The sequence below is a fragment of the Chiloscyllium plagiosum genome, unplaced genomic scaffold, assembly GCF_037043375.1.
Source record: "Chiloscyllium plagiosum isolate Xiang-an unplaced genomic scaffold, Cpla_swu_hap1 HiC_scaffold_7, whole genome shotgun sequence".
In the NCBI taxonomy this organism is placed as follows: Eukaryota; Metazoa; Chordata; class Chondrichthyes; order Orectolobiformes; family Hemiscylliidae; genus Chiloscyllium; species Chiloscyllium plagiosum.
Window position 1 is genome coordinate 55412543 of NW_028270145.1, and position 20586 is coordinate 55433128.

The 20586-nt window shown below is 40.8% G+C and overlaps 1 protein-coding gene across 6 annotated transcripts in view; it reads left to right on the forward strand.

Annotated features, from left to right (window-relative positions):
* The window catches only part of ubr3 (ubiquitin protein ligase E3 component n-recognin 3), a 362318-nt gene that overhangs the window by 50659 nt on the left and 291073 nt on the right, over nt 1-20586 (forward strand). For all 6 annotated transcript variants that reach the window (XM_043693674.2, XM_087989039.1, XM_043693675.2 and 3 more), the window contains exon 4: nt 16194-16337. In XM_043693674.2, the coding sequence (XP_043549609.1) occupies nt 16194-16337 (144 nt within the window). The remainder of the gene's footprint in view (nt 1-16193; nt 16338-20586) is intronic.

Below are 20586 nucleotides of genomic sequence, written 5' to 3' on the forward strand. Positions count from 1 at the left end.
CCATCTGCCACTCTTCAGCCCATTGATCCAATTGATCAAGATTTTTGAACTCTTAGAAACCTCCTTCATTGTCCACTATACCACCAATCTTAGTGCCATCCTCAAACTCAAAAATGCTCACTCTGTGCTGTACCCAATGGTAACATAAAAGGCCTTTCACCTTGTACCCAAATAGGAATGCTGATAAGCTATTTTCGACCTTAACGCACACTTCTATTCAAAGTAAACCGACTGTTTATAGCACAACTATTAACAACCCAATGCATCTGAGATCTTTCTAGGATTTTAGGAGACTTGAGTTTACTCTTTGTGAACTCAGTGGTTGCTCTAACAGTGAGCACTTCACATCACCGCAGTAACACAACTTGGGCTTCTTTTTGATTTTTGCCAATTGTCAAGCAGACTTCAGAACTAGTTGTAATGAGCCTGTCCATTAAAGATGCTTTTCCAAAGCATAACAAATTTTATAAACCTCATAATTTTAATAGCCCAAAGAGGAGTAGGTCCAAAATTTAAGCCTATGGAAACTAATCAAAAGTGTCTGTGGCCAAAATGATAATTCTAGAGTGGTGGTGGTTTATTTTTTGGTGAGATCTGCTTCGCTAAACAGCTTTGTTCAACTTAAAAACAGATTCCACTGCTTTATTTCTTATCATAAAGGAAAACCTTTGGGCATCTTCCTGATACACTTTTATGACTTATGGGATGGTACTGGTTAATTTGAAACATCTTGTAATTTATATTAGAATAGAATTTGAAATTAGATTCTGGCTTGTAGGGCCTTTTTAAATCTATTAGCTTAGATGTTAAGCAAAGTGTGTCCTGACTAACTTTAAGTTGACACTTCTATTTAGAGAGTGTTACTTCCATCCAAATAATCACACTAGTTTCTCACAGAAAGATGATATATTCAAGGAGTCAAAGCATGATTGGCAGATTGAATTGCTTGTGTACTCTGAATAGACCTGATGCTACCTTTGGTGTATTAGAGACAAGTACTATGATGAATCTCCCTAAAGTTGAGAATTTTTGAAGGGCAAATAAAGCATTTATGATCTTTAAAGGTGGATAAGTACATGCTTTGAGTTTCTATCCTTAGGTGACCAAAGAACACAAAGCTAGGTCTTTATAGTGATGCTTTGCAATGTTCATCTTTTGAGTATTCTTGCGTTGTCACTTTAATAATATTATAGTTGAGAATGAGCAATGTCTTTCAGTTTGGAAAGTCAAATTAACAAGGGGTTAAAAATTCAATGGCTTCTGAAAGTGGTTTTGGAATTCTATTTGCAAATATTGTAAATAGAAGGAGGTGATGGCCTAGTGGTATTATCACTGAACTGTTAATCCAGAGACATAGGTAATGTTCTAGGGATCCAAGTTCAAATCCTGCCATGGCAGATGATGACATTTGAAGTCATGAAGTATCTGAAAATGAAAATCTAATGATGACCATGAATCCTTTGCTGATGTTTAAGGGGAAGAAACCATCTGGTTCACTTTTGACTTTCAGAGAAGGAAACTGCCATCCTTACCTGATCTGGCCTACATGTAACTCCAGACCCATAGCAATGTGGTTGACTCTAAGCTGCTCTCTGGGCAGTTAGGGATGGGTACTAAATGCTGGTCTGGCAACGATGCCGTCATCCCATGAATGAATATTTTATAAAAATGAGATTTTGAATAAAAGGTATGCTAAGATACTATACCCATGGAATGTTTTATGTTGATTGTTGTTCCTTGTGAAATAATGTGCATTTTATAAAAAGTCATTGACCATACTGGTTTTATCGACTACGAGAAGATAGGCAAAGTTTTTTTCAAATTAAATGGGTGGATGCAAGTCAATGCTTGATTCATTTATGAAAATAAATGTGTATGTAGCAATTGTTTGAGATAGATGTAATGCTTTGTACAAAATAAGGAGGTCTTTCCTTACATTTGTTTTTTGAAGTCTTGTTTGTACAGGGGGCTTCCAATGCTGGAGCATCCTGACTAACAAAGGAAATAGATGTTAAAATAAAATTCAGAAAGCTGACCAGTGCCTGGGCCAGAATAGAATTAAAACCAAGGATTCACATGTTGGGAAAATTGAAAAAGGATACAAGAAGGACAAAGAGACTGAAAAGATTTAATTGGTCAGATAATGTTTGTTTGGCATATAAAACCTGTAAGGATGACTCAGGAAATGGTGGAGCCAATTAGATTTCAGATAGACAGGTTGATGTGCAGAAGACGTGACAAAAGAACAGTTGAGTGTTTTATTTCTGTCTTGACAAAAGAAGAGCATGAAGTTGACATTGCAGTAGAAATATTGGGTAGGATAAAAATATATCGAAAGGAGGTTCTATATAGTTCACCATCATTCATTCAGTTGACAAATCAAATGGTCCAGTTGAACAACATTCTTGGTTGCTGAAAGAAACTAAGATAAGAAGAAGCCCTGTCCACAATCTTTCGATTCCTCTTGGTTCCAGTAAGTGGTCTGCGTGGACTGAATAATTGTAGTTCTTGCACCCCGTTTCAATTTAAGGAGATGGATAAACCTGGCAACTAAATATGGAAAAACTACTGGAAGCCACTGCTGGTATTTTTCATCAGCCTTGTTCAGGGGTATATGACACAAATACCTTTTGGAGTAGTTGGGGGTTGAATCTGGGTCTCCTGGGTAGACTGCATTTTAAGGCTCTTTGAATTCACTGTAGATATTTTTAATCAATCTGTTCAACCATGTCATTCCACATCTCAAGCAGGTGGTATTTCAACCCTGGCCTCCTAGCTCAATTGAGTCCACTCTAGATATTTCTAATCAACCTGTTCTGAGATGTCATTCCACACTTCTGGAGCAAATGAGACTTGCCATGTACGACTCCTTGGTACATTGGCTGAGTACATATCATTGTTTCTGGAGAATTCTGGTACATGTTTTAGAGACCATCCAATTACTGTTACGTAAATCCTCATTATCTCCTCCCAGGAACAATTTTTTTCTTTTTGACGCTCCTTAAGTGTGAACTGCCTTACACTACCATAGAAACTCTTGGTCACAGTTAGATATGCACTTGAAAGTAGCTGTTTTGCAGGATTTGGTTTGAAACCTGATGAAGGGACTAAATTGGCAAGCTTTGTTAAACAGCTGGCACAGGCACACCAGATTCATTGAGCTGCTTTTGCTCTCTATAATGTAAGTTAATCAGTGATGCGTTGACTTTGTATTTGTTGAAGTGTGTAAGCAAAAAGATTTGGCTCCCTCCAAATTTCCAATCTGCAATGCCATCTGTGTTGCTAATGCTCGCTGTTCAATACACAGTTAATCCCTTCCACAAATGCTTACTGTTTATCCTTTGCAGCACTCACTTGTCCAATAAAGTGCTTTACAGTGCCCCAGTATCCCGTGTTTATCTTAATCCTCCCACCTCGCTCCTGCTATGCTCATAGTCTGTTATGCTTCTTGTTGAGAGCTGCAATTAAAAAAAAACGTAATTAGTAAAGTAGGATTCCTACTTCAGTGGTCGAGTGGTAGCATTTGTCTATTAGACCAGAAGCTCTGACTGTGAGTCAGTCCCATACCAGGACATTTTGAATATGGAAGGTGTGTTTATAATGTGGCCAAGCAGGTTGATTATTAGTGTGTTAATCATCCAATATATACTTGATGAGCATGAAGAGACCCTTGTGGTGAACCACTTCTGCAGAAACCAATGGCAAATCAACGTGCAGTATTTTGACCATAAGGCTGGAAGACAATAGTCCAACCTTCTGAAATGAGGAGAGAAGAGATACAGACATTGCTTGTGATCCTTGGTAATTTGGTGATGCACTCGAAGAGGCAAGGAAATTTTTTTCAAATTCTGTAACAGTACAGAGATGAGCTGACATTTATTAACAATTTGGAAAAAAATATTTAGTTGGTTATATGAAATTATTTATTTTGGAATTTTTAGGATGACCAAAACCATTGTCCTCTCAATTAACTAATTTCTTCTTTTAAAGGTACTATCAATGTCAAACATCAGCTTTTAATTTTCAGGCATTTCTTACATTGATTAAAAACAAACAGACTATTATAGCCTGGAAACTGACTTGTTTATTGAGGAAAATGATTTTGTTGCAAAAATGAAGATGGGGTAAAACTAAATCTTAATTAAAATTCTGAAAATATACCTGAAAGTGTTTTTTGTTTTTGAAGAATGTTGGAGAATGAAATTGAAAATTTGAAGAAAACATAACTGCGAAAAGAAACTTGAGGAAATGTATACTTCAGATTATAGTCAGTCTTGTACACATGAGGCAATTTTCCATACTGTGAGAGGCATATAAGTAGCTGATAATGCTCTTGAGCTAATAGTCTCCCTGCTGCTGGAGAAAAATGTAGATTTTGAACCCAAGCTTTTGAGGCACTGTGATCTCTAAACTAAAATAAAATCATGATACATAACATAGCACTGAGTAATTTTAATTCCCTATATAATTAAATACATCTCTTCATTAAGTAGACCTTATTTTGAATATCCGATGTTTCCATTATTAAGGGAGTAGCACAGCACAAAGCTGTTTGAAAGTAAGTTGATCTTTTATTAGACTTTACTGATGACTCATTGAGGTTTGGTTGTTTTAATTAATTCTGAGGAGTGTATCATTTGAAGTTTAGCTTCCCATTTTCTCCTATTTGATGTCAAGTGTATTTCAATTTTAGCTGATTTACGTACTTGCAATTTGAGCCAACCAATCACAGTTTGGTTGCTGATTGATTTCAGGTGATTCTGTCTGTATTTCTGTTAAAAACTATCTATGATACAGTAAAAGAATGGAACACATTCCCTTGAAGGTTTCTTTAATTCTGAAATCATTTATTAAACCTGCCTCATTACCAGATCAAAAATTGTCTGATTCCTGATTAAAATCACAATATATTGTTCGAGGAAACTACCCTGAATATATTTGAAGGGAGTTAAGCACAGAATCAATTGAAAGGGGAAAAAAAAGTACCACTTAACTTTTTCACATTTTTAAAAAAATGATCAAAAGGAGAAAATAAACTTGGGGGCAATAAACGTCAGCGCAAACTAGCAAGTAACATAAATATCAGAAGACAGAGGCAACAGTGAACATTGGCTTCTTTTGAGGCTCAGGGAAAAAATGGGGAGTGAGGAAATAGCAGTAATGTTGAACAGGTACTTTGCATCAGTCTTCATGGTAGAGGATGCAATAACTTACTGAAAATACTAAATCAAGGAACTAAAGATGAACAGGAAACAGACACCGTAAATATCACTTGAGAAATAATACTCAGGGAAAAATGGAATTGAAAGCTGATTGGTTGTGTCCTAGGATTTTGAGAGACGTGTATGCAGAGATAATGGTGGCAAACTTCCAGGAATCCTTAGGATTGGAAATCTGATAATGTAACATCCTTGTTCAGAAAGAGAGGGATACAAAATCAGGTAACTGTAGGCTAGCAAGCATGATGTGTCATTGACAAGGTGTTAGATTATTATTGTAAAGGAAGTGATAGCTGAGCTTTTAGAAACACATAATTGAGCAGAGTCAGCATTGCAGTACTTTGAGGAGGTAACAGGAAGAGTAGGTAAAGGGAAATCAGTAATACATTTGGATTTCGAAAAGGCATTCAATAAAGTTACACACGCAATCTAATAAGAGCCCATGCAGTTTGTGGGAGTATGTGAGCATGGAGAGAGGATTTGCCAAGTAATATATGACAGAGTTAGGATAAAGGGGGCATTTTCAGGATGGCAACCTGTAACTAATGGAATGCCACAGGAATCCGAGCTGGGGCCACAATTGGTAATGAATATGCTATCACCAAGATTGGGGATGATACAAAGGTAAGTGGGAAGGCAAGTAGTGAGGATGACACAAGGAGTCTATAGAGGGATATCAAACAATTAAGTGAGTTGGCAAAAACTTGACAGATGGAATATAAGTGTAGCTGAAATGATAAACCTATATTAAGTCTTTCATCTTTTAGAAAGGGTTTGCTTGTTTTGGTTCTTTAATATATGAATCCCAGAACTTCTTTTAAGTCACGTTCTCAAGATAATTTCAGGTTTTCTAACAAAAGGTGCCATCTCAGCTCAGTGCATTAAAGGTGTGAGGTTAAAGTTTGTCTCTGTCCCAATTTTGAGTCAGATTGGTTCTATTTCTAAAGCGGGATTTATAGAATACTACATGGATTGATTGTAGGTTATGTGTTTTTTGAGCAAAGTAGAACGTATCTGTAAATATAATTCTGCTTGTATGCGCATGCAGGAGAGACTGTGTGGGTGACTGTGCATGTGAGAATGTGTTTGCATGTGTGTAAGCTTGATAAAGTAAGTGTGATGGCGTAAACGCCTGAGAGGGTGTGTGTGTGTGTGTGTCTGTGTGTGTGTGTGTGTGTGTGTCTGTGTCTGTCTCGAATGTTCCGCACCGCTGAAGTGTTCCCCGACTGGGAGGGAACATCCCTGCCTGATGATTGTTGTGCGGTGTCCATTCGTTCATTATTGTAGCGTTTGCTTGTTCTCTCCAATATACCATGCCTCAGGACATCCTTGCCTGCAGCATATGAGATGAACAACATTGGCCGAGTCACAAGTACCTGCGCATACATGGTGGGTAATGTCCCCACGTGCATTGGTGGTATTCATGTCAACCCTCTTACATGTCTTGCAGCAGTTGACATGACAGGGTTTTGTGGTGTTGTAGTCCGATGTTGTCCTGAAGAGTGGGCAGTTTGCAAACAATGATTTGTTTTAAGGTTTGTTGGGTGTTTAAAGGCAAGAAGTGGAGGCACAGGGAAGGTCTTGGTGAGGTGCTCATCCTCATCGATAATGTGTTGCCGGCTGCGAAGAACATGGTGTAGTTTCTCAGCTTTCGAAAAGTACTGGACAACGAAGGGTACCCTATTCATTACATTCTGAAATATGCAAGAAATTCACCATGTGCTCCAGACGAACTCCTGAGAAACAAGTTAACCTGCATGGAGGGAAATGCTTTGAGCTAGGAGTCTAGACTTGGAAAGAAACAGGCAGCCTCAGAAGCAGCTTGGTTTAAAAGGGATGAAGCAAAGTCATACTAAGATTTTTGTGGTACATAGTGTTATGGAGGCCCTTCCCATTTCTTAAAAAAAAGGCATGAAATTTCGGTGATGTAAGATCATATGATAAAAATGTAGAAAGTTGGACCTCCTACACAGATTCTATTTTTTTTCTCTCGAACAAAATTGAAGCAGATCTAAAGTCATAAGAAATAGGAACAGGAGTAGGCTATTTGATCCCACAAACCTGTTCCTCCATTCACTATGATCATGGTTGATCCGACATTCCTCACCTCTGCTTTCTTGCCCCCCCTCCCCCAATAGCCCTTGATTTCCTCTATTGATCAAGGCTCTCTGTATCTCAGGCTGAAGTACACACAGGAATTCTGTTGCCACATGTCTCTGGCAAGGAGTTCCAAAGACACACAACCTTCTGAACCTTCTGAGAGAAGAAATTTGTTCCCAACCCAGTTTTAAATTGGCACTTCTTTATTTTGAGACATTCTCTTAACATTGGGCCCCATCAAACCCATTAAGAATCCTGTGTATTTCAATGAGATCACCTCTTATTCTTTTAAACTCGAGTGAGTAGAGCCCCAACCTGTTCGACCTTTGCTAATAAGACAATTTCTCCATACTTGGGATCATCCTGGTCTCAGCTGCATCTAATGAAATGCTATCTTTCCTTTATTAAGGGGACCATAACTGCTCACAGTACTCTGTGTGGTCTCACCAGCATCTTATCCAGTTGCAGTAAGACTTCCCTACTTGTATATTCTGACCCTCCTGAAATAAGGGCATATATCCTATTCAGCTTCCTGAACACCTGCTGCACCTGTGTGCTTGCTTTGGGTTTCATGTACAAGTAACTCCCAAGTCCCTTTTGTGTTGCAGCTTTCTGCAGTTTTTCTCCATTTAAATAATACTTTGTTCTTTTATTTCTTCTAAAATGAATAATCCCACATTTTCCCATATTATACTCCATCTGCCAACTTTTTGCCCACTTACTTAACCTATCAATATCTCTTCAAACTATTTGTATCCCTCTTGCAACTTGCCTTTCCATTTATTTTTGTCATTTGCCCATTCAGCTCCAGTACATTTGCTTTGTTCCTTTAATATATATTGTAAACAGTTGCAGTCCCAGCAATTTCCCTGTGGAACCCTACTGGTTACAGGTTGCCAATTGGATAAAGAACTGTTTATTCCCACTTGCTGTTTCCTGTCATTAGCTAGTTCTCTATCCACGCTAATATACTATCTGTAACACTCTGGGCCCTTATCTTATGACTTGAGCTTTTCTGAGGTACCTTGTTGAACGCCTTCTGGAGGTCCGAATACAACACCTTTTACTGGTTCCCCTCTATCTACTCTAATCTAGACTTCCTCCAGAAACTCTACTAAATTAGTCAGTCACAGTTTCTCTTTCATGAAGCCATGCTGACACTGTTTGATTAAGTTGTGGTTTTCCAAGTGTACTGCTTTACTTCCTTCATAATTGATTCCAATATTTTTCCAACAATAGATTTAGGTTGGTCAGTTAGGAGAAAGTGAGGATTGCAGATGCTGGAGTAGTAGGCAACTGACCAACCTAAGTTGAAAAATGTGGTCTGGAAAAACACAGCAGGCCGGGCAGCATCCGAGGATGCTGCCTGGCCTGCTGTGTTTTTCCAGCACCACATTTTCCAACTTAGGTTGGTCAGTTGCCTGCTTTTGGCCTATTTCCTTTTTGAATGGGGGTGTCTCATTGGCAGTTATCGAATCCTCCACTTCTCCATTCCTCCATTTGGTGGTTGAATGTGGTCTTCCAGATTGAGGAAAAAGTGAGATCATGCAAATCCTGTGCATTAGTAAGAAAGGTGCTGCCGTTATGACCCTTCACCCATTGGAATGGCCTCAAACACTGGCAATGAATTCATGTCAATTTTGTGTGTCTGATTGTGGGACAAGTGCTACTACTGTTCGTGGACGCCCACTCCATGTGGCCTGAGGTGACGGACATGAAGTCTGTATTTGTGGAAACAACAAGAGACTGACTAGATCAAATATTGCCAGATTTGTGAACGCCAAACAAGTTGTTAGTAATAGTGGTTCACAGATTGTGGTGCAAGAATTTGAAGAGTACCTGGAAAATCATAGAATCAGACATGTGAAATTGGTCCCTATTGCACTGCAACAAATGGCCAGCTGGGAAGATCTGTATATACCTCAAAGCAGACCTGAAAGCCTTCATAAGGACGGAGGGGTGGCTAATGGATGGCAAATCAATGAGTTCCTCAGCACATATAGGGACGTGCTACATGTGATGACCCAGTTTTCGGCGTCCTTAATGATTAACTGCCAGCTGAGAACCACGTTTAACTTGCTATTGCCAGAAAAGACCATAGAGCTGGTAGATCAAGAGGGACAGATGGCAAGAAGGGTGAAGCCTTATGATCGAGGGTATTCCATAGAGGAGTGGCAGTGTTGTCCCAGAATTGTGTGTCTGGGGAGAAAAGGATCCTAGTGGTTGTGGTGGTTCAAACAAGACCGTTGTCATAGATGGGTTGATCTGGTCTGGAGGAGGCTTGCAAACTAGCTAGTTGTTGTACATCACCAGCGGGTGGTGGGGGTGGAGAAAACCTGTCATTGAAAATGAAGGATTAGAATTAAGCAAAATGTTGTCACATTAGATCAGTACCTTATGAAATGAGACCAACGGTCAGGGTAGAATTAGAGAGGCTGATCAGGTTGGGAGTTCTTGAATCTGTGAATGTGAGTGACTGGACAACATGTCTCATGCCTTTGATGAAGAAAGATGGATAGGTACGCATCTGGGCTGGTTTTAAGGTCAATATTCATCTGGTACTGAGTATTCTTTGCTTTTAATCAATAACTTGTTTGCTCGACTAGCTGGAAATCTTGAAACTATTCTCAAGCCATTGTACAATTTATTAAGCTGATCAAGAATTGGAAATGGGAAGATCAATGTGAAAAAGCCTTAACCCAAGCCAAAGAGAATTTATTACAGTCAGGAGCTCTGTGCAATTTTGATACAAATTTACATTGCAAATAACATGCAGTACATCACCATATGGAGTGGGAGCAGTCATTTCTTTCACATTATGCAAGGGTGAGGAGAAGTCAATAGATTCATTGAGTCTCTACATCGTAGGTAGAGGCCATTTGACCCATCAAGTCTACATCAACTCTCTGAAAAGCATCCCACTTTATTCCCATAACGTCACAGGAATACTTTCTCTAGCAGTGAGCTGTCTGTAGAGGTGTGTACTGTTGCTGTCGGCTCATATTTGTACAATTAACAAATGGCAATCCAATTTGCATGGAAATGCTGATTGGCTTTCGAGATTACCTTTGACAACTTAGTCGACTACAAACAATCCTTTGATATTTTCTGCTTTGAATCAGTTGAGAACACACCAATAACAGGACAAGTTAAAAAGTACACTATAAATGATTCACTACTATCAAAAATGATGGAAAAGAACAGTCTAGAGCTGAAGCCATGTGTCTCAGGTGCTAGAGCTTTCCAAAGAAACAGGATGAGGTTCATCATTCCACCACAGGTAAGGAAACCCATGTTAAACCAACTATACAAAGGTTACTAGCATTGTCACAATGAAGGAGAAAGTCTCAAGTTGATTTTTGATGTCAAGGACTTGACTCCAAAATTGAGGACAAGATGGGAATATGTGGAGCTTGTGCAAGGGTTTATAATCTACTTCTGCTCGTGCTGGTAGATGTATGGGAATGACCTGAAAGGCCATGTTGAGTATGCTGGAAGGACAAATGTTTTTCATAGTATTTGATGCACATACTAAATGCCCTGAAGATACCATCATGAAGATAACATCTTTCGAGAAAACTGTTGAGAGATTGGGGAGACCTTTGCGATGATTAATTATCTGGAGCAACACTGGTAATGTTTATGTCATGGAGTTTACAGACTATCTAAAGGAGAATGGGATTCAAAATATTTGATCAGCTGCTATCACTGAACCATAAAAGGTTTGGCAGAAAGGTTTGTTCAGAAAATGAAACATTTCTTAGAGATAAGGAACAAGAACAAGATCATATCTAAATGACTGTTCCAATTTTTGTTAACATATAGAACACAACCCCCTCGAAGACTCAAAGGTTCTCTAACATTGCTCATGGTAAATTGTCAGTTGTGCGTGGCATTTGATTTGTTGAAACCACCCTTGACAGAAGACGTTGTTGATAGGAGTCACAAAATAATATTTTCTATTGAGAGAACTGGACCACACTGTTTTCCAAAAAGGTCAAGAAGTGTTAGCAAGGAATTACAGCACTGGTGAGAAGTAGATACCAGCCAACAGACTGGACCGATCACATACCCTATACAGATGATGGTGTGGAGAGGTCGTGCAGATCAACTTTTGGCATTCAAACCTAATATGCCAGGCCCAACATTAATTGAAGATCTACAAATAACTGTGCCAGACAGAGACCTGGATTTACAAGAGGACAGATTAGTACCTTAGCAGAGAATACCACAACATTCTGCAAACTTCCAAACATTATCGGTCATTGTCTTTTCATGAATGAATGTTCCTAATACATCTATTATATCAGAGGTTAAGGCTATTGAGAAAATTAAACAGATGCCTGAGGTACGCTAACAGCCACACAGGAATCAACGTCCTTCGGAATGTTTTACTTACCGTTGTATATATGATTGTGAATGCTTTCAGTGCAGAAACCACTGATGTTAAGGGGGAGGGATTTGTGTATTTGTTGCCACTTTGATTCCAATTACATGACATAATGATTGTCATATCATTGGCCATTTTGGATGGGCAACAGCTCTGTCTAACCTTGCTGCTTGTAGAGTAAACAAGTTCTTAGCAAGTCTCCTGATGGTAGACACTTCCGGCCTCCTAGTCCTTCTTAGTATTTAACAGTAACACATCTGACTTTAAACTTTCAGCTTTTCTTTTTCAAAAGTTCACATAGTAAATCCTCCCCAACACAGAAATTGGCTGAATCCTTCCATTTCTTCCAGCTGCCTTTACTTTGTAAATTTTAAGGCTAAGCATTTCCAACAGGAAATTTTACTTTTCAAGTAAAAACTTGAAATATAGCATTATTATAAATAATCAAGAATTCATTTGATACATTTAATTGGGTTATTGTTATTATTAATTTTACTTCTGTCCTTTGAACGAAGCTTAGTTTACCAAAGAGTGAGAGAAGTACCCAGCGCAAATATTATAGGTGATTTGTAGGTTGGAACATCAATAGTTAGTTCGTGGGATTTGTAGAGTGAACATTTTGAATGGCTAGTCTCAACTGTAAATGGGGATGCAAGATTTAAACTTGACATCAGCTGATGTAAGAGTAATAATGGGAGATAATATTTTGTACTGAGGATTTCTGCTGATGTGAAGTTTTAAAACGTTTGTTGATTGGACACGTGTCACTGGGCCATAATTTATTGCCCATCACTAGATGTCCCTTATAAGATGGTATTGAGCTGTCACCTTTGAACCAGTACAGTCCATTTTGTGTTAGTACTCACACAATACTGTTAGGCAGGGACCCATATAGTTCTTAGTAAACTTTTGAAGGGGGATTCTTGTGAGCAGTGGTGGTATTGCAACCTCTGAGCCAGAAGGTGTGTGTTCAGATTTCACTTAACACAGAGTTGTGTCCTACCATGTCTGAACAGGTTGTTTAAAATAATTTATATGATACTAGTAACATTCATTTGTCAGGATAATGTGTGGAGTCTTTAATATGGTGATGTTTGGCGACATTTGTCAGAAAATTATCATATTACCAACATTACCATTGATCCTAGATCTTGGATGAAGGAGTTCTGGGGAGAAAGAAAGATGTTAGCAGCCAACAGTACCAGGAAGTTGTGGTTGACTTTGAAGCATTGGGGAGAAAGAGGCTGGTAATATTTGTGGGTGGACTGCTGACTGGTAAAATAAACATGTGAATAGAAAATTGGATTGTTTCACTGGATACATTTCGGCTCCATTTCGGAATGGCAGGCAGTGACCAGTGGGGTACCGCAGGGATCAGTGCTGGGACTGCAGCTTTTTACAATATATATGAATGATATAGAAGATGGTATTAGTAATAACATTAGCAAATTTGCTGATGATACTAAGCTGGGTGGCAGGGTGAAATGTGAGGAGGATGTTAGGAGATTACAGGGTAACCTGGACAGGTTAGGTGAGTCGTCAGATGCATGGCAGATGCAGTTTAATGTGGATAAATGTATGGTTATCCACTTTGGTGGCAAGAACAGGAAAGCAGATTACTACTTAAATGGAATCAATTTAGGTAAAGGGGCAGTACAGAGAGATCTGTGTGTTCTTGTACACCAGTCAATGAAGGTAAGCATGCAGGTACAGCAGGTAGTGAAGAAGGCTAATAGCATGCTGGCCTTCATAACAAGAGGGATTGAGTATAGAAGCAAAGAGGTTCTTCTGCAGCTATACAGGGCCCTGGTGAGACCACACCTGGAGTACTGTGTGCAGTTCTGGTCTCCAAATTTGAGGAAAGACATTCTGGCTATTGAGGGAGTGCAGCGTAGGTTCACGAGGTCAATTCCTGGAATGGCGGGACTACCTTACGCTGAAAGACTGGAGCGACTGGGCTTGTATACCCTTGAGTTTAGAAGATGGAGAGGGGATCTGATTGAGACACATAAGATTATTAAAGGATTGGACACTCTCTGGAGGCAGGAAACCTGTTTCCACTGATGGGTGAGTGCCGAACCAGAGGACACAGCTTAAAAATACGGGGTAGACCATTTAGGACAGAGATGAGGAGAAACTTCTTCACCCAGAGAATGGTGGCTGTGTGGAATGCTCTGCCCCAGAGGGCAGTGGAGGCCCAGTCTCTGGATTCATTTAAGAAAGAGTTGGATAGAGCTCTCAAGGATTGTGGAATCAAGGGTTATGGAGATAAGGCAGGAACTGGATACTGATTAAGGATGATCAGCCATGATCATATTGAATAGTGGTGCAGGGTGAGAGAGGAAAGATATAAAAGAGACCTAAGGGACAACTTTTCCGTGCAGAGGGTGGTAACTGTTTGGAATGAGTTGCTAGTGGAAATGGTGGAGGCTGGTACAATTGCAACATTTAAGAGGCATGTGGATGGGTATATGAATAGAAAGGGTTTGGAGGGATATGGGCCAGCTGCTGCCAGGTGGTACTAGATTGGGTTGGGATATCTGGTCGGCATGGACAGGTTGGACTGAAGGGTGTGTTTCAGTGCTGTACATCTCTATGACTATGACTCTGTAAGACAAAGACACAACATCCTACTCCTGGGGCATTCAATTTCTTGCAGGTCAGCAGAGCAAATTCACTCTTTAATATCCTGTTGAATGTGGTGTGTTTTGAGTCGACAGTGACAGAACATAAATACACCATTCAGTGTGAGAGATTTAAGATAAGAGTCTTTACTTTTTTTACACCAAACGTTTAATATAATGGGGTATGCAGGAACCAAGCTGCTGATTGAACAAGAACAAAGACCAAAGAAAATTACAGCGCAGGAACAGGCCCTTTGACCTTCCGAGCCTACGCTGATTCAGATCCTCTATCTAAACCTATTTTCTAAGGATCTGTATCCCTCTACTCTCTGCCCATTCATGTATCTGTCTGGATACATTTTAAATGACACTATTGTGCCCACTCCGCTGGCACCCACCACCCTCTGCGGTAAGAACTTTCCGCGCATATCTTCCTTAAACTTATCCCTTTTCACCTTGAACTCTTGACCGCGAGTAATTGTGTCTCCCCACTCTGGGAAAAATCATCTTCTTAACCAACCTGTCTATACCGCTCATGATTTTGTAGACCTCAATCAGGTCCCCCCTCAACCTCTGCCTTTCTAATGAAAATAATCCTAATCTACTCGACCTCTCTTCATCGCCAGTGTCCTTCATACCAGGCAACATCTGGTGAACTCCTGTGCACCCTCTCCAAAGCATCCATGCCCTTTGGTTCAGCCACATTTGGAATGTTGTGTACAGTTCTGGTCATCACATTACCAAAGTCCTATATAACTGTAACATGGCCTGCCAGCTCTTGTACTTAATAACAGTTCTGATGAAGGAAAGTATGCCGTATGCCTTGACCACTGTCTGAACCCTGTGTAGCCACCTTCAGGGTATAAACAATGACTGCAGATGCTGGAAACCAGATTCTGGATTAGTGGTGCTGGAAGAGCACAGCAGTTCAGGCAGCATCCAAGGAGCTTCGAAATCGACGTTTCGGGCAAAAGCCCTTCATCAGGAATAAAGGCAGTGAGCCTGATGCGTGGAGAGATAAGCTAGAGGAGGGTGGGGGTGGGGAGAAAGTAGCATAGAGTACAATGGGTGAGTGGGGGAGAGGATGAAGGTGATAGGTCAGGGAGGACCCTCACCACCAGACGTCTGGAGGAAGAACGCCTCATCTTCCGCCTCGGAACACTTCAACCCCAGGGCTTCAATGTGGACTTCAACAGTTTCCTCATTTCCCCTTCCCCCACCTCACCCTATTTCCAAACTTCCAGCTCAGCACTGTCCCCATGACTTGTCTGGACTTGTCCTACCTGCCTAGCTCCTTTTCCACCTATCCACTCCACCCTCTCCTCCCTGACCTATCATCTTCATCCACTCCCTCACTCACCCATTGTACTCTATGCTACTTTCTCCCCACCCCCACCCTCCTTTAGCTTATCTTTCCACGCTTCAGGCTCACTGCCTTTATTCCTGATGAAAGGCTTTTGCCCGAAACGTCGATTTCGAAGCTCCTTGGATGCTGCCTGAACTGCTGTGCTCTTCCAGCACCACTAATCCAGAACCTTCAGGGTATATGCAGGAGAGACAGTGCCATGATTAACTTGGTGTTTGAAGAAAGGAGAATAAAGTGTATAGGCTTATGGGATTTGGATTAGTTTATGTGGAAGATGGACATTACAATTGAAAGCTTATTTTACTTCTGATTTATGTTGTGACATTTAAGTAACAGCTGGAATCCTTTATGAATGAAACCGCTGGACTTGTTTGATGTATGGTGGATGAGATTCATTTTATTAATACAGTACTGAATGTTGTTGATTAGTCTAGTGTTTTGACACTTTTTTAATAATAATTTTTTGACCAGCGAATATTTTATTTCCTCTTAAGGCACTGGAGAAAAGGCCTATACAAAGAAGAACTATGAAAAATATCTGACCGCATTAAAAGGCTCTGGTCTAGTTTCTTCTGAGGAACGCTCTGTGACATCTGTGTTGGATCAAATGGCGGGAGCAAGCAATGTAACTATTTTGGGTAAGTAACACCTTTGTTTGGCTATCCTTTACACAAACGATAACATAAATTTGTGATATTGTGATTACTAAAAATGTGTCCTTTATTTCTTGTAAGAAATGCCTACATACTTCCTTTGGCTAACATAGCCTTTGACGATGTTTCTCCAAAGTACGAGTCATTGATGGATGAATTAGCATCAAGTTTTGCAGATTACTGTCATTAATGTTATTGGCCAGGCGAAAGTGAGTACTGCAGATGCTGGATTAGAGTCAAGAGTGTGATGCTGGAAAAGCACAGCAGATCAGGCAGCATCCGAGGAGCAGGAAAACTGCGGTTTTGGGCAAAAGCCCTTCATCAGGAACAAGCCAGTCAGTTACTGGCCAGTCAGGCTCGAGTAGTGCATCCCTGTTTAGGTTGATTTAAAAAAAACTGCAGGCCACTCAGTCAAAGAAGAGTTTTTGAAAATCAAAGTTCCCTTATTTCAGAATTGTAAATACAATGAGGAATTTCTGTCTTCAACTTTCTTGCTAAATAAATTTTTGATATTCCACTATCTCAAAGAGGTGTGGCTGAAATATAAACAGAAAGTGCTGGGAATGATCAAAAGAAGAAAACAAAATCTCTGCCTGTTAGGCAGCATCTGAATTGAGAAAGAAACCAAGTTAACTGATCAGACATGCTATTTCTTTCTCTCTACATGGACGCTGCATAACCTGTTAAGTTGATATTCCCATGTAATGTTAGGTGTTTGATTTATTTATATTATAATAGCATATGTTTTAGAAAAATACCAAAAAAATTGTGGATGCTGGAAATCAGAAACAAAAGCAAAAATTACTGGAAAAACTCAGCAAGTCTGGTAGCATGTGTAGAAAGAAATCAGTTGATGTTTTGGGTCCAGTTCTGAAGAAGGATCACTGGACCTGAAACATTAACTCTGATTTCTCTCCACAGATGCTGCCAGACCTACTGAGGTTTTCCAGCATATATTTTACAGTTTGGATTTGAGCTGGGGCATGTCGGCTTTGATCTGTATCTTTTGAAGGTGTTTAATGCCTTACTTTTAGGTATTTCTGTAGCAATAGTGATTTATTTTAAAACGCATATATCTTGGAGGGCAATCGGCATTTGTTTATATTTGGAGTACTTTTCAAAGTAAAGAAGGTAAATAGTAATGCATGAGGCTTTCCGTTTACAAGGTCAATGAGTTGATTTTACTTTGTCTTATGGAAATAACCATAGTTTTGGAAAAGATTTTTAGTTTTACTCAGAGTCATAGAGATGTACAGCATGGAAACAGACCCTTCGACTCTTTGCAGAAGTTTTGGCTGCAGATGGATATGTGACACAATTGCTGTTAAAAAGGGAGGTTAGTTTAGAACTGTTTAAAAAATAGATTATTTCAGTGTAAGGATTTCATTGAAAAGTTCCAGATTAGAAGTATTTGGTTAAAACTCTGAAGGGGTTGAACAGAGAAGGGAATCCATTTTGGTATTTTAATACAGTAATGGGGTGCTATTGGAATTAATGGGTTTATGTGTTACTTTGTGTTTTTTGTAAATGGTTCTAATTAGTTTCTGTAACAAGCTTCTTTTTAATTGTTAAAACCAAATCAATAAAATGTATTTCTGTTTCAGTGAGAGACCCCTGCATTTTTAGAAACAAGTATGATCTATCAGGCTAGATTTTGACCTGGGATCTGACTTGCCCAGGTAGGACAGTTCAAGAGGGCGGTGCCGAGTTGAAGGGTTGGATCTGGGATGAGTTGGGGGGAGGGGAGATGAGGAAACTGGTGAAATTGACATTTTTGCCATGTGGTTGGAGGGTCCCAAGGCAGGCGATGAGGTGTTCTTCCTTCAGGCGTTGGGTGACTTGGATTTGGCGGGGGAGGAGGCCCAGGACTTGCATGTTCTTGACGGACAGGGAGTTGAAGTGGTTGGCCACAGAGGGCTGGGATTGTTTGGTGCGTGTGTCCCAGAAATGTTCTCTGAAACGTTCTGCAAGTTGGCTTCCTGTCTTCCCAATGTAGAGGAGACCACATCAATAGTAATGGATTCAGTCGATGAGGTGTTGGAATGTGCAGGAAAATCCATATTGGATGTGGAAGGAGGTGAGGCAGGAGGTGTGGGCACAGGTTTTACACCTCTTGCGGTGGCAAGGGAAGGTGCTGTGAGTTGAAGGTAGGTTGGTTGGGGGGTGGGCATTTGGATGTAATGAGGGAATCGCAGAGGGAATGGTCTCTGCAGAATGCTGATAGGGAAGTATGTCTCTGGTAGTGGGGTCTGGCTGTAGGTGGCGGAAATCGTGGAGGATAATGCTCTGTATCTGGAGATTGGTGGGGTGGAAGGTGAGGACCGGGGCATTCTATTCTTGTTGCAGTTGGAAGGATGGGGTTCAAGGATGGAGGTGTGAAAGTGAAGATGATGAGCTGGAGGGCATTGTTGATCGCATGGGAGGGAAAATTACGGGCCTTGAAATAGGAGGCCGTCTGGGATATTCTGGAGTGGAATTCCTCTCTTGGGAGAAAATATGGTGGAGGTGGAAGTATTTTATAGAAAGAGTAGTGGGAGGAGTTGTAGTCCAGGTAGCTGTGGGAGTCAGTCACTTTGAAGTAGATGTCTTAGTTGCGTTGGTCGCCGGAGATGGAGATGGAGAGGTTGAGGAAGGGGAGGGAGATGTCCGAACTTGGGATCAGGATGGAAGGTGTTCGTGAAGTTAATGAACTGTTGAATCTCCTCATGGGAGCATGAGGTGGTGCCGATGCAATAGTCAATGTAGTGGACTAAAAGATGGGGAATGGTGCCAGTATAACTATGGAAGATGCACTGTTCCATGTGTCTGATGAAGAGGCAGGCATAGCTGGAGCCCATGCAGTGCCCATGCCTTTGGACTGAAAAAAGTGGGAGGATTTGAAAGAGAAGTTGTTGAGGGTGGGGCACCAGTTCAGCCACAGTGTGTTGGTGGAGGGGTACTGGTTAGGTTGATGGGAGAGGAAGAAACGTTTTGACTTGGAGGCCTTTGCCATGGAGGATGGACACGTACAGGGACTGAATGTCCATGGTGAAGATGGGTTGTTAGGGGCTGGGCAACCCATAGTCTTGGAAGAGGTGAGGAGCATGAGTGGTGTGCCTAATGTATGTGGGGAGTTGCTGGATCAAGGGGGAGAGGACGATGTCAAGATATGAAGAGCCAGGTTCAGTGCAGCAGACTGAGACGATGGGTCGACTGAGGCAGTCAGGTATGTAGATTTTGGATAAGAAGTTGGTGCTACTATTTAAGAAAAGTGGGAAGGAAAAACCAGGGAACTGTGAGCCTGACATCGATGGTGGCAAGTTGTTGAAGGGAATCCTGAGGGACAGGATGCACGTGTGTTTGGAAAACTAAGGACTGATTAGGGATGGCTTTGCGCATGGGAAATCATGTCTCACAAACTTGATTTGAGTTTTTTGAAGAAGAAACAAAGAGGATTGCTGAGGGCAGAGTGGTGGACGTGATCTATATGGGCTTGACTAAGGCGTTCAACAAGGTTCCTCTTGATAAACTGCACAGCAGGGTTAAGTCTCATGGATTACAGGGAGAACTAGCCACTTGGATACAGAACTGGCTTGAAGATAGAAGACAGAGGGTGGTGGTGGAGGGTTGCTTTCAAGACTGGAGGCCTGTGACCAGTGGAGTGCCACAAGGATCGGTGCTGAGTCCACTAGATTAGATTAGATTAGATTTAGATTAGATTAGAGTACTTAGTGTGGAAACAGGCCCTTCGGCCCAACAAGTCCACACTGACCCTCCGAACAGCAACCCACCCAGACCCATTCCCCTACATTTACCCCTTCACCGAACACTACGGGCAATTTAGCATGGCCAATTCACCTGACCCGCACATTTTTGGACCGTGGGAGGAAACTGGAGGAAACCCGCGCAGACACGAGGAGCATATGCAAACTCCACACGTCATTTATATAAATGATTTGGATAGGAGGTATAGTTCGTAAGTTTGCAGATGACATCAAAATTGGAGGTGTCGTAGACAGCGAAGAAGGTACCTCAGCATGCAACGGGATTGTGATCAGATGGGCCAATGGGCTGAGACAGGGCAGATGGTGTTTCATTTAGATAAATGCGAGTGCTGGATTTTGAAAATGCAAATCTTAGCAGGACTCATACACTTAATGGTAAGGTCCTGGTGAGTGTTGCTGAATTGCAGGTGAATGGGATAGTGAAGGTTGCATTTGGTATGCTTTCCTTCATTGGTCAAAGCATTGTGTAT